The 19,838-nt window shown below is 44.0% G+C and overlaps 1 protein-coding gene across 5 annotated transcripts in view; it reads left to right on the top strand.

Moving 5' to 3' along the window:
- Positions 1-19,838, top strand: part of NTRK3 (neurotrophic receptor tyrosine kinase 3) — a 358,606-nt gene that overhangs the window by 314,240 nt on the left and 24,528 nt on the right. For 3 of the 5 annotated variants that reach the window (XM_037832990.1, XM_037832992.1, XM_037832993.1), the window contains one exon: positions 7,176-7,250. The exons of the other annotated variants lie outside the window; for them this stretch is intronic. In XM_037832990.1, coding sequence (XP_037688918.1) covers positions 7,176-7,250 — 75 coding nt within the window. The remainder of the gene's footprint in view (positions 1-7,175; positions 7,251-19,838) is intronic. 5 annotated transcript variants of the gene reach the window in all.

Here is a 19,838-nt window from a genome sequence, read left to right as displayed (position 1 = left end):
AAGGAGAGGAGGCAGTGAGGCCAGGAACCAGGTGACTGGATGTGTGTAGTGTGGGGGCTCGACTTTCCACTGGGGTCCTGGAGGGTGATGACAGCACCTTGATCACCTGACAGGGGATGTATTATAAAGGGCCCTGTTTTGGTTCCTCAAGGGTAAAAGGCCTTTTTTTCCTCTCTGAGTCAAACTGAATACACAACATATAAAGATACATAAATTTCCATACAAATATCTTCTTTACCAGCTGTAATTAAGATATTTGCATGTAAAGAGAACGTCCTATTCCCTTGACTTCCTCCTGGTCCAGGATTGTATTTCTCTCCTAAGTTTCAAAGCGGAACATTAGTGTGATCTGTGGGTGGGTCTGCAGGAGGAGGGGGAAGCAGAAGACAGGATCAATTCGCCCTCCGGAATTGAGAATGTTAAGTGCGGTTTTAACCTCTGGTTGTTCCCCTCCCCCCAAGTTTAGACAAAGCTGGAGGTGGGGGAGTGGGGAGGGCCCAGAGAAGGTGGGCAGGTGCTGGGATGGGCACTTGCCATCTCCAGAGCCTGGCAGATGTTCCTTTGAATGCCCGAGCTTCTGCTTACTAGCTATATCACCTTAAGAAACTTACTTTAATTGCCTAAGTCTTTGATTCCTCATCTGAAAAAACTGATAACAATTTCTTCTTTTGTGTGGATTAAATCAGATAAGGTATGCAAATTACCTGGTACCTATTAGGCACTCTGTAGATGGTTATCATTCTATATAAGTGAATAAGGTAGAAATTTCCTACAAGAAATTTTAATAATTTTAGGTTACGAACTAAGGTATTTCCTATGGTGAGTCTTTGGTGCTGGGTATGGAAATTGAAGGGGAGAGGTGCCTAATTAATTTACTCAGACTTTACTGATCACTGCTCCAGGACTGGTTTAGACATCTGAGTTGGTCTGTTGGAAGCTGGGGAGTAAAAAGAAGGCCCTTCTAGTTGGCTGTAGCAAGAGATTTCCCATTGTGGAATTAGTAGCTCTTCACAGGAGCTAGACTTTTGATAACTATGGACCATGAATTCTGCAGTGGAGGAAAGTCTTCAGAATTAGAGCCCCACTCTCCAGACCTCCTTAGGGTTTTCTCTCCTGGTGCTGCCTGGAAGGAAGATTTAAGGGTCATATACCCTGGAGCCTTGGGGATGAGACAGGGATGGCTTAAGTCCAGCCCCTCCCTCCTTTCTCTCTCTTTATCATTAGAAAGGTGATGATCATTGCTGATCCCTGCTCATTATTGTGAATAACATGAGATAATGGATATGCAAGAGCCTTGCAAACTACTGGCTTTGGTGCAGTTGGTTTTATCACCCTTTTCAGCATTGTTCTCTGTGCTTTGGGGGAAAAAAGGAGTTGGGTTCAACAATATCCCAAAGTTGGTTGGCAGGGGTGGTTGGTGCACCATTTTTGCCAATCTGCCAATCATTGCCACAGTTTGGCTATCTCTCCTCCACTGGGTCATACTCTCCAGCCTCCCATTTAGATTGGACCTTTGATTTGCCAACCAACTTATTTTTGAAGTTGTTCATTTCCTTACCCAACAGACCAACCACTAATTCCTTGATCTTCGAATTTTTTGTTCATTCCCTTGAATCATTTGGGTACATTCTGTCCTATACCTTTCTACAGCATCAATTCCCTTGAAGTCTGGAGAACCCACCTCTTTTGTAGCAGAGAGATTTACACATAGGAAGTGCTTACCAAAAATGCATTAACTTTAAACTATGCAGTACCACGTTGGATACTTATCATGGGTAAGGGATAGTGCCCCCACTGGCTTAAACATTCTTAAGTTGCTCCTCATGGTTCTGCAATTGCTAGGCACCAGTGATGAGTACATGGGAGCTCTGGATGTGTACATCTGGAAGGTAAAATGGTATCACCTAAGGGAGAGTCAATGTGATCTGATTCCCAACCAAGGGACGAAATACCTGCTTATCAGTGAAGAGTTTCTGAGAGTATGTAGAATAATTAAAATGCCCATGAGACTGGAGTTAACATCCGAAGGACAATTTATTAATGCACATAGGGCACCAGCTTATTCAGAGGCTATATGATCAAAACCTTCAGCCCTGGCAAGCCAGCCTATATGGGAAGCCTGATCCTAATGAGCTGACTGCTTAAGGAGGAAGGAATCTGAGTGATAAAGTCAGATGAATCAGAAGATTAATGAGAGACTGCTAAGAAAGATCGACATGTCCCTCTCCTCACAGGGATTCCTTGACTTGCTAGTAGATCCAGAAATACTCTACGTCCTTCCCTAAATACCCTTCTCCTGTGACCAAAGCCAGGATGGGGAGAATATTGCCACCATCCACTAATCCATCCAGGCCTCAGTGACCAGCCAGTGCCCCTTTAAAAAGACATATTCTTCCTTCATATGTGTCAAGCAGGTTAGGAGCCACTTTTTCGGACAATTTGGGGTATTGGTCTTTTATCTCTTTTATGCTGATCCTAAAGAGGGCAATCTTATATTTTTCATTTTTAAATACTTGGGAATCACTTTATTATAGTCCCCAGTGCTTTCCATGTCCCGGAATCGCTTTCAAAACTTTTGCTGTTTGTAAATCTAATTGCCTTGATGCCAAATATTGTATGCCCTAGGGATGTCAAGTAGATTTTATCTCAGGTGCCAGTTCGGACTGACTGGTAGTAGCTGCCTGGAGTGGAGGGATGAGAAGAATTTGGTGGCTCCATCTAAGTTCACTGGAAATGTGTGTGGTGATCAACAGATGATGTCGGCCATGAGTATAGGAAGGGGAATTGTGACAAATGTGCCATATTGTTTCCAGTCCTGGCATATGCCATCCCAATCAGGATTTCTACTGGACCCTTTTCAGCATGCTCTAACCTTGGCTTCTCACAAATGGTTTCTCTTGATGCCTAGGTGTGAGTTTATTGAATGTACCTGTGTTGCAGAATCAGCCACAGAGATAGGGTTTTGCCGTAGTTTGCTGGTGGGCATGCATGACTGAGGCTAATTTAGGTTTATTTGCCCAACCTCACATAAATGGGACTGGTATCCCAGTATCCTAAATTATTATCAGCCAGCCTAAATTTCACGTAAGCAGTTGTGATTTAGTACTTATGTGTAGCAAAAATGCCTCTTTTGGTCCATTTGGTTCCCCTTTCCCGTCTGCCAAAGATTTGTGGGCCCAGGTACAGCTGTCCCTCTCAGCTTTGCGCCATGTGCAATTTTTATCAATGCACCAACAATGCCTTTAAGCACACTCTTATAGTTTGGAAAGTTGAACAACCCAGGATTGGGTTTGCAGCTGGGGTCCTGCCCCCTAGTGAATGTTGAGCCAATTCTCAGTGTTCTTTGGATATGGTCTTTCCATGGAGTCTGCCTAATTGGTCTCTTTTCCTATATACAGTTGTCCTTTTTGCTGAAGTTTGGATAAGCAATCTAGATTGGTAAAATGGTAAATTCCTGGCTGGAAATGAACTTGGAGGTCTTCTTGGCACTTACTTGACAGATGAAGACACTGAACCTCAGAGAGGAAGCGGGTGTCTCTCAAGTTCATACATCTAGTTCATGGTGGCATCAAGACAAGATTCTTAGTTTCCCATCTCACAGGTCCAGTGCTCATCTATGATCATCATAAAAGTACTGTGTGTCAACCGGACAGGCTTTATTTTTCCTATTTACAGACTAGCAAGCCAAGCCTCCAAGAGATTAATCAATACTCCTCAGATTGCAAAATAAATGAGAGCCAGAGTTGGTTCAGGGTTCTGACTTTTAAGTTATATTTTGTTTTTGTTTTTTTAATGGGATGTGAGGTTATTTGTGAATAGGATTTGTTAATAGTGTCCCAGAATAGTACTTTCTCTACAAGGTTAGGTAGAGTTTAGAATTAGAAGTATGAAGTTATAATGAGCCTGTTCCATGACTTTTTTTTTTGAGTAGGGCTCCGTGGCAAGGTCATTCAAGGTAAAGGAGGAAGATGGTGGGATGAGTCATCAATGGCCACTACAGCAAGAAAGGAGACCCTAATTCAGGAGGTTTGGGGTGTCTGGGGTGATTGGAGTCAAGAGTAGTCCCCAAAATGTAACAGAGTCAGTGAAACCAAAGGGTGAGGAAGGGATGCTAGAAGCAGAGGAGGTGATGGTCAGAGATGAGGAATGCTGCCCTAGAATCTCCAAATGCATTGCAGGAAGGGATTTGTAAAATGTTATTGTGAAAATACATTCTCAAGGGCATCTGTCAACACATATTTGTTCATAGTAGTGTGGGATTCCTGCAAGGGCGGTGTCTATATATTATTTCCCCAGTTACATATCACATGTATCTAATACCCTGCCTGGCATACAATAGGCATCCCATAAATGCATGTGAAATGAAATAAACAAGGAGACGGGTGTCCTTCTTGGTGAGTAGCTGCTCTGGAATGCTCTCATGGGCACTCAAGTTTGGCTCAATCAGAAATCACAAAATCAGGTTTCAGTACAGAGATACTCTGATGGATTTGTCTTCACCATTTTGGTTTGGTAAATGACTCTGCAAAAAGTTCCCTTAGACCCAGAGGTGGCAAGAATAGAAAAGTCTAGGCATATTTGAGAAACGAGGGTGGTGAAGCACAGTGCTGCAGGCAGTTAGCCTTATTATCTGAAAATGGAATGGCTACCTCTAAGACAGTGGGTTCTCCATCCCCTGTGGTTTTCCAGAAAATCCTGATAACCACATTTTAGAAACGTTATGGAGTCACATGCCTTAGACATGAAGTTGTGGTAGGTGACCTCAAAGTTTTACTTTTTTCCAATTCTGAATTCAATGCATCAAATCTCAGATTCTGTAATAGAGAGTGCTTAGGTAAGTGCAAAGAAGAATAGTAACTTAAGGAATCATTATTGTGCATGTGCAAGGAACTGTGTCACGTATATATATCTGTGATGCTACAAAATATTAGGCCATCTCCACCCTCTGAAAATCTACAAATGCACACGTTCTTTTCCCTACAAGAAGATGATCCTTTATCCTAGGGCTAATCTCTTACCTTCGTTCCTCATCCTCTGTCACCTGCCAACCTCTAGCCCACCTATCTCTGTGACTATGTTTGTTTCACTCTATCTTGAAGCCTTTCTCCTTCCTTTCTGCCACAAAAATCCATCTTCTCTTCAACATTAAAAAAGACCTTCATTTGACCTTTTTGCCCCTTCCAAATTCCATTTTGCTCCTGAACTACTGAAATAGGTAGTTTTCATCTTCTGTCTTAATTTTAAGGCTTCTGATCTTACCACTTCATTGAAACTGCGTTTTGAGGGTCACTAATTATCTCATCATGGGCAAATTCAAGTGTCTTTCCTCCAGCCTAAACCTTTTTTGAACTCTCTATCGAATAACCTTATTAATAACCACCTCATTCCTTCATCCCACTGCTTAATATTCTTATTCATTGCCTTAGTGATGCCTTGCTCCACAAATTATTCCCCTTTCCAGCCATTATCTACCTCTCTTGTTGGCGTCTATTCTTTCTGCTGCAAGTTCTGATGTTGCGGTTTTAGATCTCTACTGTGGAAACCTCAGATATGCACATGATTATAACCGCTTTTTGCTTTTATGCAGAAGCTGTTGGATGTACAGTTTTAGCCTCTATCTCTTCTCTCGTGGATGGCCTAATCTGTGAGGCTCCCCTGGAGAGCTCATGGAAACTTGGCATGTTAGAAAGAAAACTTACTATGGCTGATTCATGCTCATTGGCAGCCCGTTAGCCTCAACAAAAGGTTTCCAAAAGCAGAGTCATTTTTCAAACTCTCTCTTCATCATCTGCACCTAATTCCTCACCAAATCCTGCTAGGTCTCTCTTTGCAGCACCTAAGTTTCACTTGTTCTTTCTAATGTTGGTAGAAAGTATCCTAGAGTACACCCTGATCAGACCAACACCTGGGGTAGTGCCCATACTTTCAGGTTCAAAGCCACCCTCCCCAGACTCCACAATCTTTTCATCATTCCACCCGCTTCTTTAAGAGCCTTGAGTGATTCCTCATTTCTCAAAAATGTGAAATTCCCACTCTGGCCTGAAGGATCCTCAAGCACTCTTCGGGTCTCCTACCTGGCCTCTCCCATAGGAAGCCCCCTCAGCTCCACCCCAGCCACCCTGTCCCCTACTGCACAATGCCACTGGTTCATGTCCACCTTTGCATGAGGCCTCTTTCCAACTCCCCACATACTCTTTCATCTCTTTCTTCCCTCTTTCCCTCTATCTGTTCCTCACTGCCATCAAAACCCAGGAGCCCCATTTCATTGTCTTCATCGAAAGGTCTCCTCAGCATCACCGTATTGACTCACACGCATGAACGTGTCGCTTTGTGAATGTGCTCTTTGGTCATTCCTGTGCCCCTTCTCTGCCTCTGGCTCGACTGAGGGCCAGGGCTGTGTCTCTCGCCTTTTGCACACAGCTCTTGATCCAGGCCAGGAAATGCCATTGCTAACTTTCTGATTGTCCCTCACACCACCTCCTCTTACCCTTTCAGGGGAAGTGGGTTTTCCCTGAACAGTATGTAATGGGAACCATAAATGCTGACTCTGTTGACAGCGAGGAGGGGTGCTGGGGTTCCCTGATGATGGCATCCAGCTAGTGAGCCTCCTTTCCAAGTCAGAAAGGCAGGGAGGGAGATTCAGAAAGCCCTATAATGGTGGTGAACACAAGGATTTTCTGCTGGAAACAGGAAGGACATATACTCCCTCACAAGCTCTGGAGATGTAACATTTCTTTGGCATGATGGGTTGACAGTTTTAGATAAAATTCATTTCCTTTCACAGTGGTAGAGAGGCTGGGAGGTTCATCCTATCAGGAGTAGGAGTGGGTTCCTGGAGGCAAGACATCTGAATCTCGGTGGCTCAAATAGGGAGAGAGCTGGGTGTCATGCCTTAGGACTGCTACGGCGGTGTGTCTGCTAAGCGGCAGGTGGTGTCTGTCTTTGGATGGACTCCTGAGTGAGGGTCCTGGAGGTGGATCCCCTGGTCGTTCTTCCTCTTTAGTGATGTGGGAGAGGCGTTTGGAGCCTGTGGCCAGGAGAGATGTGCTCTTCAGTTAAAGAGACACCCACTTGCCTTCTCCTCCTGCTTTCATCCTCCCCTTCTTCCATCCTCTCCCTTCATCCCTTTTCTTCTCTCTCCCCCCACCCTGCTCTCTCCCTCTATTCACTGTCAGGAAGGGCCAGGCCAGAAGGGCCCGTTCAGCGTGTCGTGGCAGCGGCAGAGGCTAGCAGAACCAGCAGCTTCCACAGTGAGTTTGGATTTGGATTTCATTTCTGGGGCCAGGGGCCTGGGCAGGGTCTTGCACACACAGATGGACAGCTCGCAGGCTTTGGAGAGGACCTTCCATGGGCTGGGGGGGTTGCTGCTTCCAACCTCTGTTTCCTGGCCTCCCGCTATGGCAGCATTATTTAACTTCCACGGAAGTTTCCTGCCAAAGCTGTTGATATGCTTGGGATATCTCATCGGGAGGCAGCATGGTGGGGACGGAGGTGCTGTGATCTGCTCAAAGTCGGTGCACAGCTGGGATTGCTGCGGAGACAAGGTGGCTGGCAGGGATCCCCATCCAGGCTCGTGTGTGTGGTGGTAGCTAGAGGCTTTCTGCATGGACGGTGGTTTGGCTGCTTTCTTGCATTTCAGGAGGTGTGAGCATTAGTTGTGAGTACACTTAGGGTGCCTACTCTCCACAAGAGACTTCCTTTAAGGAACCACATAGGTTAAAGGGTCTGGAGAACCGGGAGTCTCTCCATCGACCTCAGATAAAGCTTTGCCTAGGAAATTTGGTGTGCAGAACAATTACAGAGCCTCCGGGACTGGGTCATATCCCCAAGTATTTTGGGGGAGGCTTTAACTCTACCCCCTTTAATTTCCAGCATGGAGGTGTACATGCTGCAGAGCTGGTGCAAGTCCCACCTGCCCCTCCTTGATGGTCAGACTGACTTGGATGTCTTCCTTTCAAAAGTTGAGGGACCTTTTCCTTCTGTTCAGGGAATGGTGCACTTGGGAAAACAGTATCACAGAATTTACCTATCCAGTCTTAAAAATCCAGGCCAGACTTGGAAGACTGAAGTCTTGCTTTCCATCTTGAGAAGCTTTTGCACAGGCCAGATGCTGGTTGTGAGCACAGACTGGGTGTGCTGTAGCTGAGTTAATTCTGAAATGAGAAACTTCTGGTTTTAATACATGATATTATCCTGATGCTGCAGTCTTATCAGCAAGTACCTGGGAATGCTTTTACAATTTCATTCATTTCTCTCATGACTTGGTTAAGGAAGCAAATTAAGCATAGCTTTCCAAATTCTCCCGGGATCACATTTTTATAGTCATCTCATCTTGGTCCTGCTACTACGAACAGCACTGAAGTTTAGGATTTTTCAATGCTGATAGCTGTATTTAGCTAGGATAGATCAGAAAGAACATGCTTGCTGACACAGTGAAAATTTTGAAAGCATTTATAAGAAATGAATCAGCCTCTTCTCATGCTTTTAAAATATCATGTGGGTTTCAGTCACATCAGGGTCAAATTCTTGGTTTCAGGAGCTGATGAGAGTCATTAAAGTATCAAATTGGTCAAATGTACTAATTAAAATAAATGAATATTTATTATTAATCATTAATAAACTCTGACAGTTCTGAGAATGAAAGGAGAAGCTAGTCATAATCAACTAGGAATTAAGGCATAAACTGGGATCTTCTTGGGTAAATTGGGAAGTATGGTTACTCTATCCATTTACCATGAACTAAGTAAGGATATGGCTGTGAGTCAAATATACAAAAGTCCCTGCCTTCAAAAGGGAGACAGAAAATAAAGATAAACAAAGTAAAATATATGGTATGTTAGAGAGTAATAGGTCCTTAGGAGAAAAATACAGCCAAGAAGAAAAAAAGAAGTGTCGGGTGGATATGCTGCTGGCTGCTACTGTTTGTGTGTGTGTGTGTGTGTGTGTGTGTGTGAGAGAGAGAGAGAGAGAGAGAGAGAGAGAGAGAGAGAGAGAGAGAGAGAGAGAGAGAGAGAGAGAGAGAGAGAAGAATTTTAGAGTTTTAGATAGGGAAGTCAAAGCAATTGAGTTGCCTAAAGAATGTAATGTGTTTTAGTTTATTAAGCCAAAGCAGGTTTCCATGGCTTGGCCAAAACTTTCAGAAACAAGTCATATCTGGAGAATCTTAGTCAAATCAAGAAATATTCATAAGCTTCAGAATGACAAAAATCGAGGCTGAAGAATCAGGTGGCCATGACATTGGATGTCTAAAGCCTTTGCTTGATGGTTAACGCAAGTTTCATCCCCTCCTGACATCACTGAGAGAACATCAGAAAAGGAATAAGGAAGTGGATCAGTCTATTTGGGGGAGGATCTTCATAGAAAGTCCCCCTTTCTTTGATTGCACTGGCTATTCAGGATATCTTTAAGCCATCTGGTAGCTTTCTTTCATCCGGTGTCCTTTGGAATCGTGGGGGGAAAACAACTTACATTTGCTGAGCTACTACTATAGGCACTTTGCTAGGCGCTTTGAGTAAATTAATTCAGTCCACACTGAAGCCATGAAAAGTTATCATTGTCACACTTAACGGATGCAAACACTGAGGTTTAAAGGCAGAACTAGAAAACAGTGGAGCCTATATCAAACTGAGTCTGAAATTCTGCCTTTATCAATTACTACCAGCATCCATCCATAGATACCAGTCGCTAGGTAGTGGGAGAAAGAAAAGAGGAATAGGACCCACTGGGTTATGTGAAGGTCCTGCACAGGGGCTGATATGCATGGCGATCCAGCGGATGTGGAGCAGTGGATGTGTGGGGGTGGTTGTCGATGTCTTTGCTGACTGTGCATGAAGGTACAGCAATGTCTGCTGCTTCTCCATGTGTTGTTGTCACTGGGAATGGGGACAGGCATGGAAACTGTTTGGGGCATGAAAGCAAGTCTTCCTGTTGTGGTATCCATCCCCCGGCAGGAGGCAGAGACTTGACTTCAGCGTATCATGTTCCTGGGTTTCACGCACGTGGGGAGGAGGGATGACGCATGGGGTCTGTGTATAGATAATAGGGGTGGGGCAAATGCAAATGGAGTTTAAGTCTGGAAGAAGGTTTTTCTACAGGGATCTGAGTGAAGAGTTAAGTTTGATGATTATCCTAAATTTCATGTCTGCCTTTGTGAATGGAATCCACAGATTGACCTCATCCAGTCTTGGGACTGCTATTAGCAAGAAGCAGGATGTCTCTGGACCGCATCTCAGATATTGTGGCTATACTGAACATCAGTATCATTGGATAACCTTGTAGTTATTTGTGGTATACATTCATGTGCTTCTCAGAAAAAAAAATAATTGGGTAGCGACTTGCTATATGCATAAGGTAGGTTCCTGGTAAAATTGTGTAGCAAACAAACCACCACTTAGATGCACCAGAGAGGCCAGCTGCGGCAAAAGGAAGATTATTTTGGGGTGTCTGTGACCCTCTCCAGTTTTCCTTTGATGTGAAAGCAGGCTCTCTCCACCTGCAATGCTGGTATTTCCTGGGACTTCTATAACATATTTATCCAGGTATCTCAATGCCCTTCAGGACAGTGCCTCTTTTAGTTTCATGATAAGTGTCATATGGGTAGGGAGAAGTCTGTCTTTCACCCAGAATTTTCTTTATCATTACGTCAGCATCACCTAGGAATATAATCCAGTCACTTGAATGTCCCTCACTGTGGTTTTCTAGCTATTGGATTATGGCTTCCTATCAATTCCTGGTTCTTTACTGCTTATCGCCTGTAGTCTGAGTTCCCATCCTCACTTCGATACTTAAAGACTTAGGAGCAACGCTCATCATTCTTCTTCCTCCATAGGATACTTCTTCCCGACTTCTCCCCCTGAGTCAGCAATCTCCTGGGCTGGAGCACACTTGTGACCCTGTGCCCCCGCAGACTTGTGTCTAAGGGTGGGCCATTGTCCTAGCTGCAACCTGTATGTGTGAGTGGCAGGATGGGCCTCGTACAACCAGAGAAAGAAGGGATACCCCTGTCCACTTGAAATATCATCAGACATCTCAAATCTTTACCCCTGTTCTCAATTAGGACTCTACAGAGCACATGCATGCAGAAGAGAGAAGCCAAATGATATTGAGATGGGTGGAAAGAAAAGGTAGTTTGCTTGTTTGCTTTGCCAGGGAGCCCAGGATTTATCTCCACACCCAAACACACCCAGTCTTTCTAAGGAACCTGAGAACACGTACCTGTCTCTTCGCATGCCCAGACATACCAGGAGAACTCAAGATGAGCTCCTTTCCCTGCCTGCTAGATATTACTGTCTTTCAGCTATCTCTGATGTGGGCTCAGTGGCAGTGAAGTTGTCTGTGAGCTCAAGAGTATTACAGAACGCCCTAGGACTTGGATGGAGTCAAATGCCTACATGGTTTAATGGCCCTGAAGTTGTGGAATGTGATTCCTACCTTCTCATTGTTATTCCCAATCTTGCTATTTGAGATAGTTAAGAGTGGTCTTTGGGGAACCCCATACATTCTTCCCTGCCAGATGCCTCTTAATTGTATGGTGCCTCATGCCCTTATAACTTCAGGGAAATTGGTTGTGTGTTCCCAAGCCCAGTCCTCTGGGTTCTCGCCTGGAGATTTATCCACAGATAGGAACTCTGCCCATTAAATGGCAATTAGCCTTTGAACTCCTAGTTCCCTTAGCATTTTGCTCTCTGCTAATCTGAAGAAATAGAGTGTCTCAGAGCATAGCAAGTCCCCAGAACAGGATGGCAGGAGTTTCCTGGAATCAAGTGGGGACTCAGGTCCTCATGTCAAGGGGCTGTGGGAATCAGAGGGAAGGCGACAGAGAAGGGGACCATCCAAGACTACTCAATAGGAAATTTGCCCTAATCCTTGGGACATGATTCTATACTCCTTGTTCTGGGTCTTATCTTCAAAGTTGGTCAAGTCCATTTGTTCCCACAATTCTTTGGGGGCAAATGACTCATGAGAAGTTCGTGCGTCTGGAAGAACTGTGGCACAACCTCCTGTCTGGCTCTTCTGGTGGGGATGACATGAGTTAAGCCATCTCCTCGACCCGGGTCTGCGGGGCTGGTTCCTGCCTCTCCTGAGCATTAGCTAGTTCCTCTGACTTTTGTGGCCACCTCCCATCCTGCCACTTGTGGCTGACGCTAATGGAAAGTGGTTGTCTGATGTGACCTCCGGCCAAATGCCACTGGTTAAAGAAGCTTGGCGTCCGGGCTCAGGCAGCCATACAACGAAAGATTTCTGCTCAGATGCTGGTTTCAGAGCCACACGTAGTGATCTGCATCTCTGCCATGCTTTGTGGCTGGTAAAGCCCTGCGGTGTGAGTGCTGCCAAGCAGGGCAGGGAAGGAAAAAACTCCACAATCAGCAGTGAGAAAAGGATTTATGTAGTTCCACTTTGGCTTGGCAAGTGGCTTTGCTCATGGGCCTCTGGTACCTCAGAGTCTTTCTTCTTAGGATTATTTCTAGAAATAGATATTTGAATCCTAGAAATAGAGACTAATGAGAGTTGACTTTTCCAGTGGTATATCAGTATTCTTTTCACTGCAAGTGACGGAAAGCCTAACTCAATCTACTGTAAGCAAAAAAGAGAATTTCTTGTCTCAAAAATATAAAAAAAAAAAGAGGATTCAGGTTTAAGACTGATTTCCGGCATGACTTAATTCTAGGACCCAAATAATGTCACCAGCCTCAATTTATGTTGCTTCCTCTTGCCCTCCCTCCCTCTCATCTCCACTCAGCCTTCTTCCTGTGCTCCCTCTGCCTCACTCTGCCTCCCTCTTTTTTCTGCGGTAGACAACAATTTTACAGAAAGAGACATTAATGGGAAATAGATTTCCAAACAATCATTGAAAATTATGATGATAAATGCAGTAGCAGTTGAATGGATTATCTGGGACCTAGATGCTCAGTAGCAAAGACTTGTCTGCACCATGGAGGCTTTTCCATCAGGAATTCAGCTGACCGGGCATGAAATAATCAGTGCCCAGGAGTTGGGCAGGGCAGTATGCAGCCAAAAGCAGCAAGGAAAGCCCGAGGAAGCAAAGCCCACAACTGGCTGCGTTTTCCATCTGTTTTTGAGGAACATATGATGTGTTCTGGTGTCACTTTATGAACACTCTCTGGGCTGATAGAGGCTCCCATCTTCCTTCATTGATTTAGGTATTTCTGCATGAAAATCCCCCCTCAGCCTTCATGTATGTTTACCCAAAACATCAATAGAAATCAAATTCCAGGGGTTCTATCACAATTTCCAAAATCTGCTACCCCCAACCTACTGATTTATATTACTTAAAATGCTTTATTAGTCCTTCAAGTATGAGGGAGAGCTTAAAATATTTTTAGACAAACAGACACTGAGAGAGTTTGTGAACAAGATATCTGCTCTACAAGAAATCCTAAGGGGAGCACTACAGGCAGATAGGAAAAGACAGGAAAGAGAGGTTCGAAGAAGAGTGTAGAAATGAAGACTATCAGTAATGGTAAAAGGAGTGAGAGATGAAAAAATAAAAATAAAATAAGATATGACATATTAAATCCAAAAGACAAAATGATAGACAGTAGACATTATATTGAGTGAAATTAGCCAGAAACAAAAGGATGGATCTCACCAATATGGACTAACAGTGATGAGCAGAATTTGAGAGTTGAGATCACAGGTTATTGGGAGATAGAAAGAGGTTAGAGATTGGGCATTTGATGCTGAAGGAGTACAGAAGGTTCAACAGGACTGATTGTATAGATCCAGAAATGGAAAGCACAATACTGTGTGATGGCAGCATAATATCCTAAGTACTATGAACAAAGATGAGTGTGAGTATGGTTGAAAGAGGAGGGCTAAGGGCATGTATGACACCAGAGCAAAGATAGAAGATAAAGACTGGGATTGTATAACTTAGTGAAACCTAGAGTGGTCAATGATGGTGATTAAATATACAAATATAAGAATGTTTTTAAACGAGGGAGAACAAATGAATGTCTACATTCCAAGGCATTGAAAATTAGATGGTATAGGGGAAAAAATACAGTCAATGCAAATTAGAGGCTATAGTTAACAGTATCATTGTAATGTGCTTCCATTAATTCTAACAAAGGCAATATACCAAAGCTAAATGTATGTAAGAGGGGGATATATGGGAGTGAAATGGGATTCTTGATGGTGGTGATGTTGTCTGACCTTTTCATTGTATTTTATTTTTATCTTTCTTCTGTCTTTTGTATGTTTAATCTCATTTTTTTTTTTTTCCTTTTCCTCTTTCTTTGGGGAAGAAGGGGAATGTCCTCATATAGATTGTGGTGATGAATGCATAATTATGTGATTATACTGGGAATCATTGTTTACTTAGGTTGGATTGTGTAGTGTGTGAATAAAACTGTTAAAAAATAAACAGAGGGATACAAGTGCTAAAAAAAATACTTTATTAGTAAATATTCCTTCAATTTTGAGGGAGAGTGTTTTATGGTACCTAAAAACATTGGTTTGGGAATTGGAATAGTTCAGATCTGAGGTTTGGATCTTCTGCTCTTCAGCCTTTTGAATTCTCATAAATCACTCACCCTTTCTGCATGTGTGCAATGATGATAATAATAAAACCTAGTGCCTAGACATGTTGGATGATTGAATGAACCAGAGCATTTTAATTCATTTAGCAGAGATCCTGCACAGAATAGGCATGCAATAAGGCAAGCCTTCTGCCCCTATTGCCACCCTTGGGATGTTGAAACCATCTCTTTTTTGCCTCTATTATGTTGGTGGCCAAGGTTTAGAAAAATCAAGACAGGGGCTCTACCTTGGAGATTACCTACCCCAGCCCCTTAGCCTGGCTTCACCTCTTTACCACTAGGTGACCCTGAGAAAGACACTTCCTCCCAGTTTCACTAACTTGGGAAGAGAAAGCCCACTTGCTCTCATCTTCTTTCTATGCTTTTGGAAACATGAATGCCTATAACTGACTAGGAGTGATCTGGAAAAAAAAAAAAAAAAAAAAAAAAAAATAGCCCAACTGGATTGCTGGCTTAGCATTTAAGACTTTCTCCTGGGTTCATCCCCAGTGCAGTCTTCCCCGCCTTTTGACCTTGAAGGCGAAGCCAAGGGGTAGGGCCTGTTTATAAAGGGAGAAGGAGCAGCCCACAGCTGCAGGCCTGGGATGCCAGATGCTGTGTGGAGGTTCAGCCCCTTCATCCCTTTCATCTGAGCCTGCCTGTGCTCCACACCCTTCACTGCAAAGAGGCACCCTGGGACGTAGCTGCAGAGCAGTGGTCTATGTGGAAAAAAGCGGGCCCCAGAACTCTAACCTTTCCTCAGGGCTGGGAGGGGCATCCAGAAGTCATCCTGGCCCCGCTTTGCTGAATCACAGTGTATTGGAACCAGATGCTACCTCAAGGTCAACTGGTCCAACCTTTCCCTCACCCTACCGATTTTATAGTTGAGGACACAGGGCCTTAAGGATGAGCCAGGTGTTATGATGTAAACCTGAGGCCGGGCCCCAGAGTCCCTGAGTACTAGCCCATGGCTCTCATTGGCCTGCCCGTAACATGCACCAACACCACTCTGGAAAGTCAGGCTGCCAGTGCTGCAGATGTTGGGAAGGGCCTTGGGCTGAGCTGATGTTCAGCACTCTTGATGTATTGATTCAGATAAGAAAATGATGCTTTGGACGATCTCATGCAAAGCATGCAGTTTCCAAGGGGAGAAGAATAGTGGCAATCCTCTAGTCCAACTATGTCACTATTACAGTGTGAGCATTGAGATCAAAGCCACAGAGTAGCACTTCCTGGTAGAACTGGGACAAGAACGCGCATGGCTGGACTTGCAAGCAGGGCTCTCACCACTCTATCCAGACTCTCCTTGGTGTGAGCTCTTCCCTCTGGCTACCTCCTTCCCGGGATGCTGGCAATGGCTCTAGTCATGGTAGACACTGTGTGTAGCTGGTTAATCAAGACCCCTTTTCCTGGAATTTCTCAGGGGAAGGGTTAACTATGAACCTGTGATGTATAAAAATAGTAGTGATTCTCACTTACCTTGGTTAATCATTTTGCAGGTCACAGAGTGTTTTCACTGCTCCTATCACCCATCCTCAGGCTTCCCCTGAGAAATGAAGCCTGTTAATTTTTCTGAGTTGATTCCCACCTTTCAGTGATGATGAAGGATGTTATCCACTACCTCTCATTTGTGGTCCTGCCAGAGATCTAGCAAGCGAGCTGTGGGCTCCTTCCTCTCATGCGCCAAGCATTCTTGTTTTAGAATTAAAGGGTCTTGTCTCATGAATCAGAAAAGAGTCTCATTCCTTCCCTTAGGTAAAGAGGTGGATTTGGTTTTCAGAAAAACTTTAGGTGCATGAAAAGTCTGATTTTCTCTACCTTCTTGTCCTATTCAGAGCTGTTCCAGCAGCTAAATCGGTGAATGGGTTGGATGTTTGGTTCCAGCTCCAAGAAGCTTGATAAGGCAGCCTCTAGTCTAAGGAGGAATTGCGTATTTTTATGTCCTTTCCCATGATGCTCTTTCAACTTCCTTTGGCCTGGGGATGTAGCCATGATGGTGGGTTTCTGCTGTGGTATATGTTGTTTACAGAAGTCATTAAAATATGCAAGTGTTCCCTGTCCCCCACTTTGCGCTTCTTCCCCAGCTCCTCCTGGCATTTTGAGTTGGCAGCTAATAAAACAAAAGGGGGTCCCAAAGGCCCGAGCCTCCCTTCAGCCAGAATGATTAATTCGGAGTGGTTTGGAAGTAACAGATTTTACCTCAAGCAACAGCCGTGCCTTTCTGGCTGATCTGTGGGTCCTACAACCAGCGCCATAAGCAACTGCAAATGCTTCAGTAAGGCAGGGAAAAGGGAGGGAGGAGAAAAGGGACAAGGGCATGGTTTGCTTATTATAGCAGCACAAAACCAGAGAAGACTTCTCATCTTTCCTCAGGGTTGCCTTACATGGAAAGAGTCAAGAACACTGGACATTTACTTCCTAAACCAGTCTAAATGTTTCCTATCCCTCACCACCAAATACCCCATCTAGGTGCACACCTAAAAATTCAAAACCCATTCCCCTATGCTATCTAAATCCTGGACCTTGAAAGTGTTTCTCACAGACACTGCTAGCTCTACCACACTATTTTTGTGATTGTTACTTGCTGATATATACTGTGGCTTACCATTAGCCAGGCAATGATGAATGTTTATTATGCATTGTCTTATCTAATCCTCACTACCATCCTAGGAGATTAATCCAGTTGATGTTTAACAAATGGGAAACTGAGGCTTAAAGAGCTTAATTACTGAGTAACATGCAATGAACTTGGGGCTGTGTGTCTGGCTGAATCTCGATATTATACTGCTTCTCCCTTCGGGTCTGTTCAAGGATGGGCTCCCCTCTTTTCCCATCCTGGGGACCACTAGCTGTTCTCATGGGAGGTCTTAGCCCTGCAGCACTGAGTGGAGTGTGCAGGCTGCTGAGTTTGCAAGAACCGTCAGGCCCTGCCTCAGTTTACCTCTCCCCAGCCCCTAGACACACACAACTGCTTGCTTCCTCCTAGCCTGCCCCACCTCCAGGAACCCTTGGCTCTGAGAGACGAAAGGAGCATGAACTGCATCCTACACTGGGAATTCTTACAGCAAGGAATATGGGGAAACCACAGTGGGCAAATCTTGCAGAGGCAGTTTGGAAGCAGCCCCTAATTATAGCAGATGTCAGATCAGCACAGAAATCCTTGTCATTGTAGGAAATAATGCTACACCTTAACACTTACATGGGTAGTTTCATGCTGTCGGCTACACTTTATAAACATTCCCTCATGAGTCCTCACAAGCTGTGTCTGAGATAAATGAAGATAAGGAGCACCAAACGGATGCTGTTTTAAGCTGTCTGCTTTTAGGGCAGCCAATGTGGGGCTCTGGTAGTGGATGTGCAAGGTTCTCCCAGGATTCAGCTGTGGGGTCTGCTTAGCAGACCATGCAAAGGGCAGGTTGAGTTCTCCAGGCTGCTAGAGCCTTGGGATTAGAAAAAGTCTTCAGTTAAGAAGGCCATCTCACCTAGCCTCTCATCCCAAACTTAAGAGGCAGGCACCCAGTGCCCGATCTTACTTGGAGATGGGGGTCTTGCTGGTTTGTGAGGTTGAATGGTCCAACAATTATTAGAAAATGTCCTTCTCTCTGAGCACCCCTGGTGCATATCTGCTGCCTGTTCACCATTGCACTCAAGCCAGAAGTGCAGGCTTGTAAGATTTTGTAATAAAACTAGAATTGTGATTAAAGAAACCAGTGCCCATCATCTGTAAGACTGCCAGGATATTCAATCAACAGGAGGTGTTATTGTTTGTTATCGTTATTAGAGATGGTGAGAGGACTGCTGGGGGCTTCGATTCCTAGCTAAGTTTGCCTTTTGAGGAAAAAGACCCGTCTCATTGTCTGCCTTATTAAATCCAAATCACCTTGCTCTTTCTTGTTTTCTTCCATGAGGACTCACACGGAGGATGTACAGTCTTTGAGCCTCAGTCCGAAGGAGAACACTGCATAGTCAAACCAGCCTGATCTTGTCTTCTCTGGGATTTGCTTTAGCTGAGCTTCCTGAATGTCTAAGCCCTCCTTTTTGTAAACAGCCAAATATTCCAAGGACTCAGATTGGCAGCCACTCTGATCCTGGAAGGCCCTTAAGCTGCTCCCAATGCATGTAGGTGGAGTTGTCAGGAACCCACAAAGCGCATAATGAGAGGGACTTGGAATGTGGTGAGGGATTGACTTCTAGTTTGGGCTCTACCCCGGACTTGCTGGCATTTCATTGCAGAGTTGGTCTGTGTGGGATGGTTGCCTCATTCTTGTAAGGATAGCTAGTCAGTATGTCAAGAGTTCCTTGAAAAATTGGGAAGTGCTATGCAATGCACACAAACATTACCATTGAGAAATTAGCATCCTTGAGGAACATTTAGATTCAAAGCAACGTGCATGTGTATGTGTATTGGAAACCTGCAATGCCTTTGTCTTATTGAACATCTTGTTTAATTTCTGTATGTGTTCGGAGTAAATGTAATATTATCCCCATTTTACACATGAGGAAGCTGAGTCTTACAAAGGATAAATTCCCTAAGGTTACTTAGCTAGTAAATGGCACTGAATAAGTTATACATTATCCTCTAGTTCCTTTGGACCCTCAGTTTCTCCATCCTGTACGCAAATTTTCAATATTAGTTATAATTTTTAGATTTAAAAATTTTTATTTTTTGGCATCTTTGTATTTGGTGAAGTCAACCTTGTTTGGAAGGAATTACCTTATTTTCAGTAATAAAGTATGTGAATCTACACTGGAATCTAACTATCAGTGCCTGAACTGTAGAGGATAAATTTTAAAAATCTAGGTTTATACCAATGAAGAATTATTCTCCTGCCTTCCTTTACACATTAATGTTTAGCAAACACTCTAGGTCTCAGTGGAACAATTTGAATCCAGTATGATCCATGGATATGAGCTGAATGGAGACATCCAGCTTTGTTCAATGAATTGAGCTTTCTTAACAACATCCCTAAATTTTGGTTCCACCAGGAGATTTCAGTGCAGACGGTAGACTCTGAGTCTAGGCATTTGGAAATAAAAATAAGGGCTGGATTATTTTTCAAACCACATCTTTAGACTTGCAGTGTCTGCTCTATAAAAAAAAGATATTGCTTGGGGGCAGTAAAGGACAGTGAGGTCTCAGAAAGAGTGCCAGTGTTTAGACAGGATTTAGAAATGGGAAAACAAAAGGACAAGTTATAAAAGGTGTGTGTTCCTGGGGCTTCCATCTGAAACTTTGCTCCTGGCAGATGCAGCTCTAGGTAAGAGAGCTGGAGAGTATCACAATGGGCCTATTTATTC

The sequence above is a fragment of the Choloepus didactylus genome, chromosome 4 (genome assembly GCF_015220235.1).
Source record: "Choloepus didactylus isolate mChoDid1 chromosome 4, mChoDid1.pri, whole genome shotgun sequence".
NCBI lineage: Eukaryota > Metazoa > Chordata > Mammalia > Pilosa > Megalonychidae > Choloepus > Choloepus didactylus.
This window is presented reverse-complemented; position numbering and strand designations above follow the sequence as displayed.